General features: G+C 38.6%; 1 protein-coding gene across 2 annotated transcripts in view; it reads right to left on the bottom strand.

Annotated features, from left to right (window-relative positions):
- Positions 1-243: 243 nt before the first annotated feature.
- Positions 244-19,789, bottom strand: part of LOC103762630 (SAM domain-containing protein SAMSN-1) — an 84,414-nt gene continuing 64,868 nt past the window's right edge. For both annotated transcript variants that reach the window (XM_018077010.2, XM_008929308.3), the window contains 7 exons: positions 18,504-18,575; positions 17,764-17,919; positions 15,656-15,776; positions 14,093-14,244; positions 11,642-11,848; positions 10,469-10,619; positions 244-1,476 (listed from right to left, as the gene is read on the bottom strand). In XM_018077010.2, coding sequence (XP_017932499.1) covers positions 1,271-1,476; positions 10,469-10,619; positions 11,642-11,848; positions 14,093-14,244; positions 15,656-15,776; positions 17,764-17,919; positions 18,504-18,575 — 1,065 coding nt within the window. In that variant the 3' untranslated portion in view covers positions 244-1,270. The remainder of the gene's footprint in view (positions 1,477-10,468; positions 10,620-11,641; positions 11,849-14,092; positions 14,245-15,655; positions 15,777-17,763; positions 17,920-18,503; positions 18,576-19,789) is intronic.

Here is a 19,789-nt window from a genome sequence, read left to right as displayed (position 1 = left end):
GTGATTTTCTTTCAAACTGTCAGCAATATGTGTGAAATTTTTTAAAATAAATGCAAAATGCCTTAAATTATGAAAATTGTGTGACTAATGAGTGCGCAAAAAGTCTTTCTATTGATTTGATACACAGATTATTATGCATGCTAAAAATGCTCAATGGAGTTGCCATTTACTGTGTTAGTCTTAGAAGAGAACAGTCTTTGAAATGTAATGACCACATTAAAAATCAAGTAGTTTTTAAAGGGCTTAAACACATGCTTCTGTTTATTATTGAAGGAAGTACTCTAAAAGAAGACAGGCGGTTAAAATGTGCATTCCAGTGTGAAATATACTGGGAAAAGACAATAAAATCTCATATGAAAGACAATCATGCACAATAACCACGTTAGCTTTCGAGTTCTGTATACAAACAAATACTCTATTAACAAACTTCACACCACACACAAAAGGCAACAGCTTCACAAAAAGATTATCATAAAAGCATAACATTGATACTGATTTTTTTTTTTTCTCCAAGCTTGCATTCTCTGTGTAATGCTTGGGACAAATGAGAACAGGTGAAAATAACCATAAAAGAATTGCCACTGCACAAGCCATTCGGGTGGCTGTGTTCTTCTAAAAGATAAGGAACACAGAGAACTAGATTCAGATTCACCCTACAGTTCTTTCATGCCTTCAAGATAAAGTACAGGAGATGATAGTCTACTTTAGAGCTCCTTTTGGAGAGGAGTGCTATGAAACAGTTTTAATATTAATGAGAATTAGCTTGGTACTTTTCAAAGTAGAGTTTGAATATATCCACTCTTTATTATGATGATATACCAATGAAAGTACATTCTGTACATATATCAGCAAAACACAGCTGAAAATAGAGACAGTGTGATCAATCCATATATTTTTAAAATAAATATATACAATATTTACATTTTAGACAGTTCCAGAAATTAACATTTCCAGATTATGAACCACTACCTAAAAAATATCTCTATTATTATAGAAAATGCATTCGCTGTACAAATATTTATAAATACTTATGTATAAACTTTTTCAGTGAAAAGTCTGTGAATTCATTGAAAAGAAAAATGTGAGATATTCTTATTATCAACTAACATTTAGCTATCAAGTGTCCACGTATTAAACAGTCTAGAGCATCATACATCAGACAAAAGTAGATTTTTGGTGTTGAGAATATTTTGCATTCTGCTTCTGTGCCATCATACTGCCAAATCCGATTGTCTTTTTCGAAAATCTCCAGAGAAGCAGCAGGACTGAATCAGTTTGACTCAGTGATTGCTATTGACTGCACCATGTCAGACAGGGCTTCTGGGTCTACTTCTTCTTTGCCATTATCTGAATTTTCTGATGAGATATAACAGCCAGAATCTCTTGGACAGTCATTTAACTGTGATTTGTCAGAGTCTGGGTGAGGGCTTAAGTTCTGTGTCTCCTGACCATCCTCACTTTTTTGCTGTTGTTCAGCTAGAAAGAACAGAAAAAGAAAGAAAAAAAAATTGTCAAAATAAGCATCTTGGGAAAGAGCTTGAGGTAGCAGCATGACTGATCTTGAACTTTAGAAACGGAGCTGGTAACATACACATGACTAGATCAATATCTTTTGTCCACCAGAAACAGAAACCTCAGAATCAAAGAACTAAAAATATGGTCACACGAGTATAACAACATCTGAGTTGACGTTGAGGCTGGTTTTTATCCTTCGGTATGTTTCTCAGAGATGAATTCTGGAGAATTTGGCCTCGTCCTTCAGCCTGAGGCCCTTTAGGCTGCCCACAGTTGCCGTGTGAGGTCACCATGCCCACAGATGGCAGATACACATCTATGTTTGTGTGTTCCAGAGTCTGCCCAGGCAATTTCATGTTTATGACATGTTGCATTATAGATGTTGTGCCTTTTGACTGTAACCCCCACCATTTGATATGCACTGTGTGCTGTGTAGGGAGATAAAATGTGCTGGTCTTCAGAAGTGCTCGGCATAAAGATGTGGTAACCAGGTTTTCTAAAGCACTGAACTCTTCAATGCGAGTGGGTGCCTGATGGAAACTTCCTAAGCTTAGCTTAGGAAGGTATCCAGAAGGTTATTTTCCAAAACACAGAGACCTCAGAGAAAGCTGAGATGCCTGATTTCTGCTGTATGTTTTTTGAACAGCTTTCCAAAACTGAGTAGAAGCAAATTATCTTGCAAATAATTTGTCCTTGTTCAAAAACTGAGTAGAAGCAAATTATCTTGCAAATAATTTGTCCTTGTTTAGCTGCTGTATGACTAATCTGTTGAAACTCAAAAATGCAACTCGGTGAGAGTATCAACAGACCTTTCAAAAAAAAGCTCAACAAGACAGGACATACCTGTATATCATTACTCTAATTTATCTCATTTTTAAATTGTGTATTCCTCTTTTCTGGCTTTGAGATACGTGATGTTTACTCACAGTACATTTCTTAAGAAAATAAACTATAAAATATAAAACCTTTCCCTTTTGTACTTTTGTGTGTGTGTGTGTGCTGTTATCACCCTTCCCTAACTGAATTTTTATTTCAAACTGTGTCTGGCCTTCCAAAGTATGGGGAACAAGTCTCAGAGGAAACAGATGGTTTTACCTCAGACTTTTAGCTCTTCAGAAAAATGGAACCTTTTTGCTTTTACAAAGACAGTTCCCTTATTTCACTTGATTTGTTACTCCATGGTTAAATAGTTAGTTTTAGATTTTGAGTCATGTTTAAACTGTCTCCATTCAAGTTCAGGCAGACTGGAAGTCCTAATATATGAAAGATTTAATACTGTGTCAAAAGCTAAATCCAGTTTAGGTCCCAAAAGTTTAAAATTTCCACAAAGAAAGTTCATACTGACTCTTGTTTCAATTGTTGGAAATTATAAGATTTGTTAAAGTGGGAAAAGACTTTATATTTGATTTTTTTTTTTTTTAAATCTTGTATTGTATAATGAAGCATAAATTAGAAATGAAAAATTGAAATGTTTCACTTTTAGAGTGAAATGGAACAGCAGGAGAATTTCTTCAGAAACCTTTTTCATTGTGTGAGATTTCAACAAACTTATTTAACAAACCAATGTGGTATATTGAGAAACATTTTGAGATCTTGATGGAAGACTCATAGATTTCTTTGGCCTAATTAAGTCTGTTTAATATTTTCTAACTTTCAATTGCCTAAATAAGTCGAAAAATTAATCTGATTTTTGAAGAAAAGAATCCAAAGTCTCAACTTTGTCATTTTTGCATTAAGCCTGAGGCTATAGACATAACCTGATGTATTTAAAAATAATTTTAAAAATTACTTTAAATATATTCCAAGGAATAAAAGTTCCACCTTGTACCCAAATAAATTAGTGGTTAATTGCACTTGCGTGAAAGAGTACACGTTTCAGCAGATGTAATTGATATCTGTAACTCTTTGATCTCCTTCTCACTTTACAGAACACAGTTTGTCATGTCAAATGTTATCTCTCTTTGCAGGGAAAATATTTGATCATGTAGGGTCCAATTGATTTCTGATTTTAGTCAGGAAGGAATTACAAAAGGCATTACACCAGCGAAGGCATTACTGCTGCTATTCGTAGCCACCGGAGTAGTTTAGCACAAAGACCAGCAGATGCCCCAGTAAAGCCCTGTCTAAACCGTGTCATTAGCTCCTCGCAGCCCCATCCCACGGGCACAGACCCCGCGGGTCCCGGGCAGCACCCGGAGCCTCCTGCGCGGCCGTGGGCAGCGCTCCCTGCCCGCCTCCACCCTAATCCCCTCATCAGCCTAATGCTGCTCCCTGGTGCTTTTATCTGCTTCCCCAGCATCATCTGCTGCCCCGGCAAGCACTGACCTAAAAAAGTGTTAATCCTGTTTACATTTTCAAGGTCAGAGAGGAGCCTCCATCCACTTTGTTTTACCATGGGAAGATCAAGTAACTAGCGGGTTAAAAGGAAAACGCAGTTTCAGTCAGTGTATTAATGCCTTGTAACTAGTTGTCTAGATAATTTGAGTAGTTCCCATGTGAACAACGGGTCCTAAATTTGTTTTGTATCAACGTCTCCCATGTGTGTTTCAGGGGAAAAGGCTGAAATGGAAGCCTGGAACTAAGATTAATTTTTATTTAATTTGAATTTAGATCAGTTAGGAGAATAAGAAATCTTTATTTACAAAGCATACAAATATGTAAAACTTCCTATAACACTAGTAGAATTTTTCTTACATGAAAAACTTACTAAATATCCAGGTTTTTGAGACAGCAAAAATATTGTATTTTCTATCTTTCATTCTGAGCAGAAAAAGTTGAAGATAAGCCCTCCCCCTCCATATTTAAGAAGAAAAGACTGAAAGTAAACTTCGACACCTTTTTTCTCTTTAAAGGTGCCTTAAATATTATGCAGTAAGTACTAAACCACTTGAACAGGATACTGAGTATTAAAAATACATACAGCATGCAGTTTTAGATGTCGCTTCATGAGAAAAGCAAAGCAACTTTTGCTCTTTTTTTTCTTTTTCTTTTTTTAAGCTTTTTGCTCTTATATTCGATTCCACTTAAGTCCTTTCTCTAGCACTTATATGTTCAAGTAAAGGTAAGTTTGCTGCCTTGATCTTTTGGACATCAGAAGAAAACTACGATGCACAGAAAACAGGAATTGATAAAATTAAACTGCTGTTAGATGTTGCAGAATCATCGGAAATAACTATCTTATCAACGCATGGGAGTCCTATCATTTTTCTACAGCAAAGCAGCTTCACATAAGATAAATAGCTTTCAGTCACTGTTGTCTGTGATATGGCCAGAAGAGCCCAAGATATGCATCATTTTGACACATATATTCCAGTACTACTTTAGACGGGTAGGATTATATTCAGACTTCTGAAAAAAAATGTGAGGCCTTTAGCCTTGGTAGGAGACGTGTGATGCATACTTATCTCCCCCGCTGCTTAGATCTTTAAAATGAGGGTTTGTTACTCAGTGACATAGATGTGCATGACACATGCAGGGATAGACTCCTTTTTCCCTTCACCAGCTCTTTTCCCTTTCTTAATGAGGTTAAAGTCCTGATTAGGAGAGCACTTTAAGCTTAGGTCTAAGGCAATTCAGCTCAAGAACGTACAGGGGTCACACTGACTCCTGTGTGGTTGTGCCAGTTTAAACCAGATGAGTGGAACGAAGGCTTGGATTTTTTTCTTGGGCAAAAAGAAGGTCACCAAGCAGCAAGCCATACTTCATGAGTGTGCCCTCTGAGAGTTTGCCTTCATGAGTTTTGTCCAGGAGGAGAACTGGACTAGGAGTATAGTGCTTTAGGCTGAGTCACTGGCCTGTCTTCCTGGAAGGTGCAGTGGTGATGTGCTGAGCAGCATGATGTAGTAACTAGATAGAATCACAGAATCACAGAATTGTTAGGGTTGGAAGGCCCCTCTGGATATCACCTCGGCCAACCACCCTGCCTAGGCAGGGTCACGGAGGGCAGGTTATATAGGAGTGTATCTGGTTGGGTTTGGAATGTCTCCAGAGAGAGAGACTCCATGCCCTCCCTAGGCAAGTTCCTGTGCTCTGCCAGCCTCAATGGACAGAAGTTCTTCCTCATGTTGAGGTGGAACTTCTTGTGTTTTAGTTTTTGGCCATTATCATTGTCCTGTCACCGGGCATCACTGAAGAAAGTGTGTCTTTGAGCATGAATTTAGATCTCCTAGGTATATCTGAAGGCCATGTATCAACCTGTGGTGCCTGTACCAGTTAGACCAGCTAAGTGTTAAAATGAAATGAAAACTCATAAAGCATCAAACTCAGAAAGGATCATTTTGAAGCAGTAGAGGGTAATAATTCTTGAAAAAGAAGCAGAGAAACCTGAACGGGTTTGTGCAATAGTTTGGGCACCAAAAGGAGTAAACCTTTTGTGGATGTACAGACATGCAACTGAAAAAATTGCTCTCATTGAAGCCAATGGCATAGCTTTTCTGGGAGGGAAAAGTTACTGAACTGATGTGAGAGTGTATGGTGGAAACAGAAATGAGAAGCTTCTTTTTTTTCTCTAAAATCTGGAAGCAAACAGATGTGCCTTTAGAAAAGGTGAAATAAACTAATATTCATGCAAGGATGAGCTTCCTTGGGAAATCTGGAAATATTATGTCCAGGCCAATGAGTTGTACCAGAGTACAGAAGGAGAGATTGTCTTTGAGCACTATCTGACCTTGACATGATATTGTGTGATCTCACGTATTTAAAGGCATTGCCCAGTGTAAAATAGTACTCTTGATGCTTGATTGTCACGTAAGGAATGCACCTGAGAACTGGAAGTCATGTCCTTAGCTAATTACTATTTTGCTGTCCAAGTACAACAAATAAGAACAAATCTTATCTGGAACTGGCATTAGAATTTAGAGTATGATCTGCACTTAAATATGAAAAGTAAGCTAAGGAAAGGATTTGGGGAGATAAGCATAAAATATTATCCCCCAAATTGCACATATTCACCTTTTTTTTTCCATAAAATGAACTGTATGCACATATCCAATCAAGTCTAATTCTTCTTTAGCTCAGAATAGCTTCAGCCTAATGTAACCCACTGGACTTTAGGGATGAACCTCTTGACTTAAATCATCTAAGTGAGAAGAGAATCAAGCCTATTATGCACACAGAAAAACGTGCGTCCTGGGAAGCGGTCAAGAAAAAAAAAAGTTCAAAACTTCTTTTATTACTTTATTCATTAACCATCCAGCAACTGCTTCACTTTAAAAATAGCATCCTAAAAAAGCACAGACATCCATCTCCTGTCTAGGAGCCATCTGGGAGAAGAATGGAAAGCTATTAAGAAATACTTTACAAAAAAGACCTTTTTTTTCCCCTCACAAGCCATGAATTCATGAAAACCAATCATTTTGTCCCAAATATATAGGTCTGATCAACTTATAGAAAATCTAAAAAGAGATCTGGGAAGGGAGGAAAGGTCATGAAGAGCTTACAAGACCTTGCAGTTCTAGGATAGCCTTGCTCTGTTAAGTATTGAAGATGATGAATTTGGGTCCGGACTCTCAGGAAACATAGAAAGAAGATAGTGCAGTGCTAGGAAGCAAAATCTGCTTAAAAAACACTATGTGGTAGCACTTGCTAAATAAAACTTACTTTTTAATTTCTGGTATGAGATGGGCAATTTTTTCATTTCAAATTCATTCAGGTTTGAATCAAATGTAAGATTAAAAAATTCTCACTGCCAAAAATCCTACATTTTGCATGGTTTTAAGAAGCATATAATGTGGAAACTATTGTTGCAGGTCTTTTGAATGGAAAATATTTATTCTGCAAAATGAGTCATATAGCCACAAGTATGTGGCATGAAGAAATCACTTAGTATAATACATAATAAATATAAAGAAAAAGCCAAGAAGCGAAAAAGAAATTAAAAGCCCTGTAAAAGCATCCGAACATCTCAAAAGATCAGATAACACACTAAAAAAATATGACATCCTGCTTTACTACAATTATAGTAGAATCTAGTAAAATGAAGCTCTGTTCCAACATGCTTGGCTGTTCTGAATAATAGCAGAGTCACAAAAACTCAGAAACCCTTGTATTTCAACTCTGGACCATACCTGACACTCCATCCATTAATCAAACATATGCTCCATGGAAGTATGAATGCAATTCAGAGACATGGAAGTCTTCCAAGCTCTGTGAGAAAGATGGGCTTAGAAGAGTAAATATGGTCTATGGCCTTAGTATCTTTTTTTTTTTTTCACAAAGTTTATAATAAAAGTGAACTTTTACCTGGAAAAGTGCTGAAATTCTAATTAGAATACTCTTGGCCAGTAAACAGATTACCTTGTATTTGTGGGTAATTATGCAGCTCACTTCTAAGCAATGCAGAAAATCAATTTTAATTAAAAAATCATTTATGCCGGACTGAGCCATGCCCATTTAGAAAAAAAAAAAAATATTGACCCAGGAAAGTTCAGTTCAGATGCAGAATTCACTTTCACAGTAGCACCCAGCTCTTTCAACCCAATTTTCCAATCTGATTGACAGAAGGACAAAGAGGTCAAATGATTTGTACAACGTCAGACTCACGCTGAGCTTATCCCCAACATCATCTTGACACCTCATCTTTCGTTATAGAGACTTAACAGATAACTTCTATCCAGTTTAGTCTTTAGTGTCTTCCTTTTTAGAGCAGGTTGTTAAATTCTCTTCCATCCCTACCAGTCACATGACAAGTGCTATGAGCCTTTCACAACCAGGCAAAGCGAGGATTTGATCCAGTCCCGATTCCAGATTCAAACTGGGAAAGTATTTATGCATGGCTTACCTTAAAATATACATGAGTCTCGTGAAACTCAACTGGACTTAAATGAATGTTTACAGCTGGCATGACATATAAAGTTGTTGTGGTTCTGGTCCCTGTGACTAATTGTAAATTCTGGGGAAATTATTTTACTGAATTTGGATACTGGAAAGATTTGCTATACTTGTCTAAAGTGCATGTGAAGTAAATACTCATTTCATCTCTTGAAAAAAGACTACAGTGTCATCACTGATTTTAAAGCATGGACCACTTTCTAAGATTTAATGTTATTATTTCAAGAACCATTACAAGAATTTGAACTATTAGACTACCATACAGATAACATCAGGGACACTGGTTTGCCTGGAGAACTGACTTAATCCCATGATTCTATTATAGGAAGAACCCTATTTGGGTAATAAAGGTAAATTTATTAATTTTCAGTGTATGGGACACGTAAAGACTTGTTAGGTTTGGTCCTTGCACAGGTGTATGTAGAACATTAAGTGTTAAGACACCTTCAGAAAAAAGACTTGGTGTTATATTCTAAAAAGGTTCAATATCTGATGCTGATTGCTGTGCTTTTGTTACTCAGGGAACATAAATAGTAAACCATATCCTCACCACTACGAACAGTTTAACATTCCTGTGGTCTGTTAAAAACCATTATGTTTCAGTTTGGATTTCACACTGATGCAAAACTGCAAAATTACAATCTAGCATTTTTCTTCACTATTTTTTGGTGTTAAACATTGAAAAAAATATATGCAATAAAAGGTGCAGAAAGCACAGCAAGGCTAGTTAACCACAAAGTATACGCTAATACATGTATAGTCAGTATGAACATTTTCAGATGATTCCCAGATAGGTCCCTGCAATACAATTCTTGCAAAATATAACCCTTTTTTTCTTGGATTCACTATTTCAGTCGCTGTTTCTACACAGACAGCCCTTCAGGAGTCCTTTTCTAGCCTGTCATCTCACAGAGCCATAGACCAGAAAGAACTTTTGAACCTGGAGGGCAAAAAAACCACTTTCTAACACCTCTCCAATGTGTTTGCCAGAACCTTACCTTTCCCTGGAAGCTGAATAAGAACAGGAAAGACTGAATGTACAAAAGGGGTTCCAAAAAAGCCCAAAAATTCAGAACAAAAAGACTGGAAAGCTGCCTACTGACTGAGGAGATAACAAGTGGATGCCTGACAATAACTGATATTTAAATATACCAGGAAGTCATTGTTTTCCCTTCTCTTTCTTTCAGATGCTACTGAACTGCAAGTGCACATTTGACGAAATGACTGCTTAGCACAGGGGTGAGTATGCACGAATATTAATGAAGAGGAAAACATCTCCTGTATTGGCTGAGTGTCTAATTAAGTAGATGCTTAGCTGTAGTTTCTACAAATTTGACATAAATTATTTAAGATTGGAAGTCAGACTGGAAACATCATTAAAATATCATGAGAGTAGTTTTTTTTCTGTTCTGTATCCTAGCTTTTCCACTCCCCATGAAAGGAACAAGTGAAGAAAACAAAATGGTGATCAATACATGTGCATACGCACACACGGTATGTTCAGATTTTGGAAGCTTATGGAAAAAAATAAGTTAGATTAATTTTGAGAAAAGAATGCAAAGCAGTTATTAGTGTATATTTATTTTTTTTTTTACAAAACCTTTCTACGAAAGAAACTAAGTTGGATAAGGATTTAAGTGTGGGATGAAATGAGGGAAGGAAAACACATATTCTTCTGCAGAACCTTGTTTAAAAAAATTTAAAAAAAATTCTTTACTGCAGCTATTTAAAATAAGTTCTATTTTGGTTAATATATTAGTGCAGAGTTGGGGAGGTTTTATTTTCTACTCTTGCACAGACTTATGAGTTTTGGGAAGCCACTTAACCTCTGGGAGGATTCAGTCCCCAACCATAGATAGGATTGTTCCTAAGCAATAGTTGCTACTAATCTCTAGTGTAGGAACTATAAATAAGAAATTTTAAATCATTCATGTGTTACTAGTATAGTAATCATATACATATCTAGAAGAGATGTATGGCTTGCTATCTGAACAAATAAGAAAACCATCTGACTCCATGTTTCATATTTAAAAGAAAAATCATTTAAGAGAGCAATGTGAGAACGACTATTTCTTTAAATATGTTTCAGCTTGCACATGACTCTTAACAAAGCTTAAACACTTACTGTCACAATCCTGTAGGTTTTCAATTGCTGATAACAATCTTGCCCTGTCTTCTGGGTTTGAAATATTTAATTCGATGAGGTGGCTTTCCTGGAGATCCTTTAAGTCCTCTAGAGTTTCGTAGCCATTTAGCAAGAGGGTTGAGGCATATTCCTACAAAAAGAAACAAGCAAATCCTCTCATGGAAACAAGTACTATGTAGAGGAATAGGCACAATTCCACTTTTACTTTTTTGTCAGGTTGAAATGGGCTCCATTCTCCAGTCTGATTGACTAGACTTTGGCATAAAACCAGAGCTGGAGAGCAAGAGAGGACAGAGGTAGAGATGCCTGGGGGTCATCCTGGCCTTCCCAGCATCTATGCCTGAACTCTCTAACAGACTCTGGCAGCAAATCGGGCCAGGACAGAGCTCTGCCAAAACTATTTAACCTGCCAAGTGTCTGGACTTTTGTGGGTCATTCCATGAGTGTCTCTCATGCTGGATTGAGGAGGGCTCTCTGAGGAAAGGTGTGCTCTGTGTTTGCACAGAAGGAGCCCTTTGATACAAGCAAGGGTGAGAAGGTGGGGCAGACCCCAGCCATGCTGTGTCACACGTGGTCCCCCTTGAGCTGTGTGTCGACTCAGTATGAAACTCTGCGTGCTCCAGGGAAATGAGTGTTTGCATCAGCAGCAAAGCAATTACCGTTATTAAAAATGTTACTTGTAAATCATGACCCCATTACGCTTTGATGCTCAGTCGAGAACTAGGGCTGCAGAGACGGAGAAAGAAGCAACACGAGCACAGTGCAAAAAGACTATTGCTCCCTAAAGACCAAAAGAAATTAGAAACGCAAATTCTAGATTTTGGCACTGGAGTCAGACTGCAGTCCTGTCCTCAGGTTGTCCACAGTCACACACCTCCTGCACTTAACACACAACTGCAGTCAGGGTACGGTGACCTGACAAGTCACCGCTGTGCCTCTTTGTGTGGAGCCTCTTACCCTGACCAGATGAGGTGATAAAATGCGGTTCTATAGCCCCTCGTGTCAGATAAAAGACAGATATGAAGCTGCCTTGCTTTGCTGACATCAAAACTGTTGAAACCTGCCTTTCTACTCCTGCCTGTAAATGGCATCCGAACCCGAGCACACAGAAATGAAACGTTACACGAAGAGCTGGGAAATGTGCTGGCTGACCTGCAGGCGGACACATTCCAGGAGCTCTTGCAATGTTTTAGGCTTGGTCCTTTTGCTTCCTCGGTGCTGGTTTATCTTTCTGGGTGCAGCTTCTTCTTCCAAGATAATATCCACGTAAATAAACTTGAAGTTTCCTACTTTGTTGTTCAGCATGCCTGTCCATATGCCCATGGGAGTTTTACAGATGATATCTATAATGTCTCCTTTCTAGAACAACAAAAAAAGCACACGACTGCTTACACCTCTGGTTTGTTATCTGCAGCTTTTCCTTTCTGGATCAAAAGTCATCATTTTAAAAATTATCTAGATTTAGCACCATTGCTTTTATAAACTCTCATGAAAATAATTACAGAAAACTGAGCTAGCCCTTATCTCCATACCTTTGTGAAAGAAAGGTGGTCATAAGCAGCCCCCTTCACCATTTTTGTGCTCCACTTGCATACGGTTGCATCAGCAATCAACTTTTGCCATGGACAGTGGGAACAGATTTTGCAAAAGGCAAGGGATCACTGTGAGGTTATTTTCTGAATGTGTGCTAAAGCATTCACACAATAATCTTATTATCCAGCCCCTAAAGGGGCTTCAAAAACCAATAGCTGAGCTATGTGAAAGGTGAACTTACCCATTTTACAGTAAAAAACACTGGCTACATTTCTCAAAGGCAATAAAGAACATTTAACTCCCTTAATACCTTCCTATCTGTCCTTCCCAAAGGACTGACAAATTTTCCCACTACTATTATCACAATTGACAGAGAAAATAGTGGATGGGGCCTTAGCAGACAGATCTAGAGACTTCAGTTCTTCACACTTGTCCACTCACTAAGAAATATGAGTGCTAAAAAAGAGTGACAACACAGCTACTTGAAGAGGGCTTTTTGGCAAAGGTGTTCACAGCCACACTGTGGGAATCAAAGCCTCAGCTCAGCAAAAAAGTCACTGAGTAATTCTCGTAGCAAAAAGGCTCCCTTTTAAGTCATACACCCCACACAACTTGCTCTCAGGACCTCAAAATTTTCAGGGAGTCCTGTCTCCTTGGCAGGTATCACAGAACTTATGAAAATGTTGAAAATCTTCGAAGAGTTATCCAACAAACGCCAGCTTCATTTGGCATTCTGTTACTAAGTTAGAAATCAAACACAGTTTGTTAAAAATATATGTTAACAACTACAAAACTTTTAGATCTTTTCTGGTCTGGTCAGGAAACTGCAAGTCAAGTGGTCACACTAGTTTTGGTAGAAACCCAAGTACAAAACTGACTGTGTTCTGGTGACCTGGTTTTGTTAGAATATGGAGCTCAGAGCTGTGAGCACGTTTGAAACGGAAACTAAACAAACATTTGTTTAAAGCTCTATAAGCACACATGTTGTTCTACACACTCATGCAGGCTCAGGAACTTCAGATGTGGATGCAGATCAGGATTAGGCAGTGGCTCTAAGCCAAGCTGCAGACGCACTTTGAATTCAGATTCAGGGTGCTGAAATCTTGTGAAATAAATATGGGGGTTTTCAACCATAAGTACGAGTATATAATTCTAAAATACACTATCCTAGTGACTAAAAAAGGGATTTATATGAACCCACAGATATTTGCTGGTTTACAGTTAAACTGTTTTAAAAGAAATGCCCTAGATGTCAGTGGAAGTGGAGTGCAAATGGTGAAGACTGCAAGTACCAGCATTGCAATGGCTGTAGGTTAGGCCAGAGAGGAGAGGAAGTCTGCATGAGATACAGATGGGGATTTTGACAAAAAGAAGAGGCTGTGAAAAAGAAAAGGTCCTGAAGTATGAATATAATCTGGATATGAAGGTGCTAAAGAGGTCCAGATTTACAGACATGAGTAGTCAGAAGGATGATGATATTGGATGTGTTTGTGAATAGGAGAAGAAAAGGGCCAGACTTTTTTTAGTAATGTTCACCTAGGGCCTCATCTGTTGTTCCTTTTCCTCACTCACACAGCCTGGACACCCCTGCCATGTCTGGGCCAAAGAAAGTTCATAGTTCAAAGGTAGGCTTAAAGAAAAGCTTTGTGGAAAGGCAAACAGCATCTATTTAAAGACAGTGGGTGCCACTGAGCTTCTGATATATCCTGGTTGTGACTGAAAAAGCTGGGGAGACAACTTCACATCCCAGGAGATTTTAGTCTTACTCCAGACCTAGTATGTGGGAAGCAACATGTATGTTACTCTGAGGAAAGCTGTGGTATCTATGTAGATGCCATGATGGAGTACCTACCTGGAATCTATGCTTTAAAAGGCCTTTAACAGCAGTTGGCTTTGCAGCACTGTCTGAACTAAGTCCTTACAAAAGCACTGCAAAACCAGATGGGTCTTGCTTTTAGAGTGTTACATGTGTTTAACACTTAAAAATGCATAAGTAAACATATTCTTCACATGTAATAAATGCCTCCCCTGGCATTTCTGGGAAATAGGAAGTCCAAGTGGTTGTCTTACCTTGATTTTCAGAGAGTCAGTGTCATAAGGACTTGGTGTGAAGTCAGTGTGGACTTTGGCCCGGCCGCAGAAGGGGCCACTGTAGGGGACCTCATCATCAAACCGGAGGCTGTCTCTGTTGCTCGTTCCATCTGAGCAGCTGGTCACCCCACCTGAAAGACAGTCAAGTTGAGAGATCTCCTGCACCAAGTGCCCAGACATGCAATTCTGCCCGGCAGCCGAGAGGAAAGTGTTTAAAAACACAGAATCAGAGACAGAGCGTACTCTGTGTGGGTTTGACATTTTCCAGGATAAATACATTCAATAAAAATCATACTACAAGAGACCAAAGAAAATGGGTAGGAGATCTTTCATTAATATCTTCCCTACAGTAATCTTTTTCTGGTGATGATACTAATAGACTACACATTTTACTTACAGACTTTTTGAAATATTACCTCTGCAGATTAATAATATGTACCCTAAAAGTGCAGTTTAGGGAATTAATTCTGCTGAACTTCTCCTGTTTATTCAGAGAAATGAAAACAAGTACTGTAGAAGTTATTTTATTTCATTACAGAGCTAGCTGAAACATCAAAGGAACCTGCATTGCAGGGGGAAATTTTAATCTTATCAACATTTCTGCCTGTCATTTTATCCAAGTTGAGCAATAAAATATCAGCAGAGTAATTCAAGCAAATTTGAGCAAGCTCTGCAATATCCCATCCAAATATGTTTTTAGATAAGAGCAGCAGCGTGTTGGAAGTAAACTCCCATATAAGATTTTCACAAATCACATCATAGAAAATGATCATAAAAATGGTTTTGTTTGAGATGATTGCTTAAGTGCACAGTTCCATCTCAGGGCCAGATTAACTGCTAAGTGCAAATGGTGTGGACTGCAGCTCCAGTCTGCAGTCAGGGCTCAAGCAGTGCCTGCAGGGGTGGCACTGCAATGTCATCACGGCTAACTGTGGCCTGCCCAGCCAACGTCCACAGCAGACCAGCACATGGAGAGGTGGAGGCAAACTTCTCATTAGAGATTCATCTGCCCTCTGGCCAAGACTACCCTGTTGGGAGGGGTTTCAGTGGGTTTCAAGTGAGCTGTGTCTCTCTGCATCATGACCTGAAGCTGCCAGGTCAGACCCCCACCACCTGTCATCTCAGAGAGACCTCTCCCTGTCTGCCTCTCATCTGCAGGGCAAAGGATGAACTCAGAGCCACTACTCACAGAGAGGATGTTTTTGTGGCTGCACCCAGTGATTGCAACCCTGTGGGTGACAGCACTACAGCAGTGATAACCCCACAAAAAAATTGTGGCATATTTACCAGCAACATCCCCTATAATCCATGCGATTTTTTAAATTCAGTTAATATTTCCACTCTTGAAAACACTGAGCTTCTTTCTGGACAGAGCTGTATCTAGCTGCTACCCATTTAATCAATTTACCCATTTAATCAAATTACACTTTTGTCTGCCAGACTGAAGAGCTCTCTACCATCACCAGCTCCGATACTGCAGACTTAAACAATAACTATATTGATCAAATGACTGAATAAGAAGTATAGATATCTTGTACTTACTAGATGAGCTCTGGCCACTGTTCAGACTATAGAGACTTTCCAAAGAGTCACTGGTTTTTAGGGATACCTTCTCAGTGTGTATTCCACCACCAGGATCACTGTCGTCTTTTCCTTCTTCATTCTTTAACACAAAAATCAGATGTTAACCCCCAAGAAATGTATTTTAGATAAACATATTTTTTTTTCTTTTTAAATCATCATTGGAGATTAATTAATCATTGCACTTTATTAAGAACCACTCTGTCAGAGAAAGCATTTTAGAAGTTGAATGCCTGGTACTATGGGTGCCCAGCACTCACCCCTAGAACCCTGGAGAAATTCTCTGTCTTGTCTCTGTCTCACTCACTCTATTCCACCCCTGCTCAAACAGCTACTCCGATTCTCCCTCTCGAAAGGCTGCAATATACCATGGCAGAGACAAAGGTTTGTAATGGGAAATTTGTAGGTAGACAGATAAGGTGGGTTTTTTTCTGCTTGTCTCAGAGAAGGAAATGTAAAGTTCAATTCTGAAAGCACATGGTGAAGTTCTAGCTGACACAGCTGTGTTTTGCACTGAACTTCTGAAAATTGTGGCCGGGGTGTTTGGGAGACAGCTCTCTCACACACGGATGACATTGGTGTGTTCCAGCACTGCGCTCACCATGCTGCCCAACCTACACGTTGGCCTCAAAATCCAGTGCATTTCAGAACTAACAGATGCAGGTTTCTCTCACAAAATCTAATGGTGTGTGAAATTGGCCCCTTGAGTTTATACCAATACCTCACACCTCAGGAATCACAAGCCTGTTCAAAACAACAGGACCCATATTTTGGTCACAGGTAAGTTAGAGATGATGTAGCAGCTAAATGAAATAGTGATGAGCTTTCAAAGGAAGGAGTTTCTTCAGAGGATTTCATCACATTGTCAGTGTGCATGATATCCTGATGCAACTGAAATTTCCTGCGGTACTTAGGATGTTACATTGTATTTGGGGAAATATTAGTTATTCATTAGTTATAATGATGCAGTGAAGCAAAGATGATGGTGCATGGATGAAGTAGAGGCCCATACAGGCACATATCAGGCATGGCACTGAAATGAGACTATACTGGTTTTCAACAAGGACCGTGCTTGTTACACCAGCCAGCAGCACAACCAATAGATTAGTCATGGGGGCTGGTATTGATTGTCATCATCTCCTGCAGGAAAGGAGATCATGCTACATGTGTGTCCAACCAGATAATCCATTGAATTTCTATAATGGGAATTTGTGTAGATAGTAAATATAAAAATATAATATAAACAACATGGATTGCCACCTCTCAAAGTTTAGGGGAAAAAAAAAACAAACAACCAAAAACCCTAAACTAATGAAATAGGGATCCTTGTCTTTGACCTCCGAAAACTGTTTAAAGGTATCCTGTGAAACACTGTTTTCTACTTGTGAGATTTCTTATTTATTTTCCCTACTTATTTGATATTGACACATGTGTGAGATAGGATGCAGAGCAGCTAGATTTTTTAGGATTGTTAAGTGTGATAAGTTCTTTTTCCTTATTTTTTTTTAATTTGGAACACACTGACACAATGTATTGAGAAAACAGGGTTTGCAGTAAGTTTTAATGTTTAATAAGGATAGTTTCACTAAGATTAGATAAGGTAAAAGGAGATAAGGCATATGAGTTATCATTCTCTGGGATGCTGGCTGACCTTTACAAAATGGACTTTGGAAATATTTCTTGTATTGAAAGATAAATTCTTCTAATGGGGCTTTTTTTACAACTTCAGTATGAGACTGATGATGGGGTTCAGTCGATACTCCCTTCTGTCCATATCAGGACATTTTTTTGCACTGCTTGTACACATGATCCTTGATGAAAAAGTGAAATTAAGTGATGTAGAACTCCACTTAGTCCCTTACCATGTGATGCTGTGTGTGTATTTGTACACTAACATGCACATAAAAGAAAGGGTACATACCAAAAGCTGGTTTAATTCAGTGTGTGTTACCCTGTTTTTATGGATTGTCATAGGTGACGATAGTTGAGACATGAAGGGGAGAAATTCACAGAAAATTTTTACTTCACATGCATTGTCAACAAACACAAGACTCTTAGGTTGTATTTACCATTTCCTCAGAGAGTGCCTTGATGTACTTTTTACCCATCTTTCTCTTCATGGTGAGTGAGATGGCTCTCATCTTCTTACTCAGACTTCCTCCATTATTTGCTGCTTTGGTTTGTACTGTTTCTCCAATGTCACTTATAGTCTCCAGCTCAGAGATCTGTTTTGAAATAAAAGAGTAAGCAATAACTCACCATGAAAGTAAAAGGCAGTGTAGTGAAATAGGAATTACAGGGAAATATTAAGGACACTAATACAGTTAGCAGGATAAAAGTCAGTCATGGCCATTTTCCTGGGAAATCATGTACATAAACAGGTTTGCAGCACACCAGTGTATGTGTGAATGAAAGAAAGAAAGTATGTTTTATGCTAGAAAATGTTGTTTGCCATTATTTATTGCTCCTAATACAAGTAAGAATTGAGGGGATTTTTGCAGGGGTCTTGAAAACAAAAGTGACATATTTGTGGGTTACTTGTAAAGTGCTGGTTACTTTGGGCATGCACCACTGTGAGGTGCACTTTTGTGGTTTTTTTGAAAAATTGTTTCTAATCTTCACACCAAAGTGCTAAAGTTTAGGTGTGATTGTCCTGTTCATTTTGGCAAGGCCTCAATCACCCAGACAGGCTCAGGGACACGAGCAAAGTTCCCACCAGTGTAAAATGTACACGTTAGTTTCCCAATGTTTTTGCATAACTGTCATGGGAAAGCAAACTGAAGAAATTAAAACTTTCTGTTATACAGACCTCAGCTGAATCATCTGTCTTTGATATCGAGTGGTGCCTGAAACGGTCAAAGCTTCCAAAGCTGCTTGTGCGCTGTAAAAGAGGAGAAGACAAACCTTGACTCACTGGTGGTCTTTTGTTCTGTTATTAAGACTTAAATACAACTGTCAAGTCATCTGTTTGTGTTAAAAATTCCTCCCATATCAGTGGACCGTGAACCGCTACATCCAGCTAGAAACCAACTAGAAGGTGACTGTGAGGGGAAAAAAAATTGTGACTGTTCAGCCAGAAGCAGAAAAATGAGTAAAGAGAAACAATACCGCTCCAAATACTAATTAGGTAATGGATATGATTAGGAGTTCTACATCTATTTCACATTACTTATACTCAGATACCTATGCACTAGTTGTAGGCCAGAAACACTGCTGTCTAAGAGCTCGGGAAAAAAGCTGTTTCCATAAATATGATACAAGGTATAGACCCAGGCACGGTGGTGTAAATTGTGACAATTTATACAGTGTACTTTTGCAGCTGGGGAAACTATTTATGGTTCTTTTCCAACAGGAATCAGCAAGGACCACCGAGGATTGTAAATACATCTTGTCTAAAATGCATACGTTGCAGAGGGAGTAACAGAATAATCAGGCAGGCCTCGTGTTTTTCTTCTCAATTGTCCAATTAGAATGTCTGATTTTTAAACATAAATGGGTACAGTTTTTTCCCGTGTCACAGCTTTACTTAGCGGAAGAGAAGCTGCATCACCTGAGCTGTGCATCAAGAGACTGTGAATGGATTGCTCTTACTTCCCTCCAATTTTCACCCCTTCTGCATGCAGATAAGTGGCATGGAAAGCAGGGAAGTGGTACAGCAGATTTTGAGGTGAGAGGTCATGCAGAAATACCTGTCAGACATGCCCAGACAGAGCTGTCTGACACAGAGCTACCCATGGTGGCAAAATGCATAAAATTGGCATTGATGGCAAGTCAGAAGTCCCTTTAAGTGTGGCTCTAATAACAGCCAGAATTTGTACATCTATCCACTCTACAGTGTCTTTAAGAGCTTGTTTTTATGTCTTCACCAATACTCAAAGCTAAATCCAGAATGACTCATTTTTTTTTAAGTACTTCACTCTTCCATACTAAATGAAAGTCTTTAATGCAGCATCAGAATTCTTGAGCAGGGTTTACTATTATATACGATGCAATATCATCTCAGTCTATTTTTGAGTATTCAAAATCCCCTCTGGAGGAAAAAAAGAAACCCTGAACTAAATAGCAAACCACAAAATAAATACATCCTGACTGATT

The sequence above is a fragment of the Manacus vitellinus genome, unplaced genomic scaffold (assembly GCF_001715985.3).
Source record: "Manacus vitellinus isolate BGI_N305 unplaced genomic scaffold, ASM171598v3 scaffold_34_pilon, whole genome shotgun sequence".
NCBI lineage: Eukaryota > Metazoa > Chordata > Aves > Passeriformes > Pipridae > Manacus > Manacus vitellinus.
Note: the sequence above shows the minus strand (reverse complement) of the source record. Positions and strands in the feature narration are given on the sequence as shown.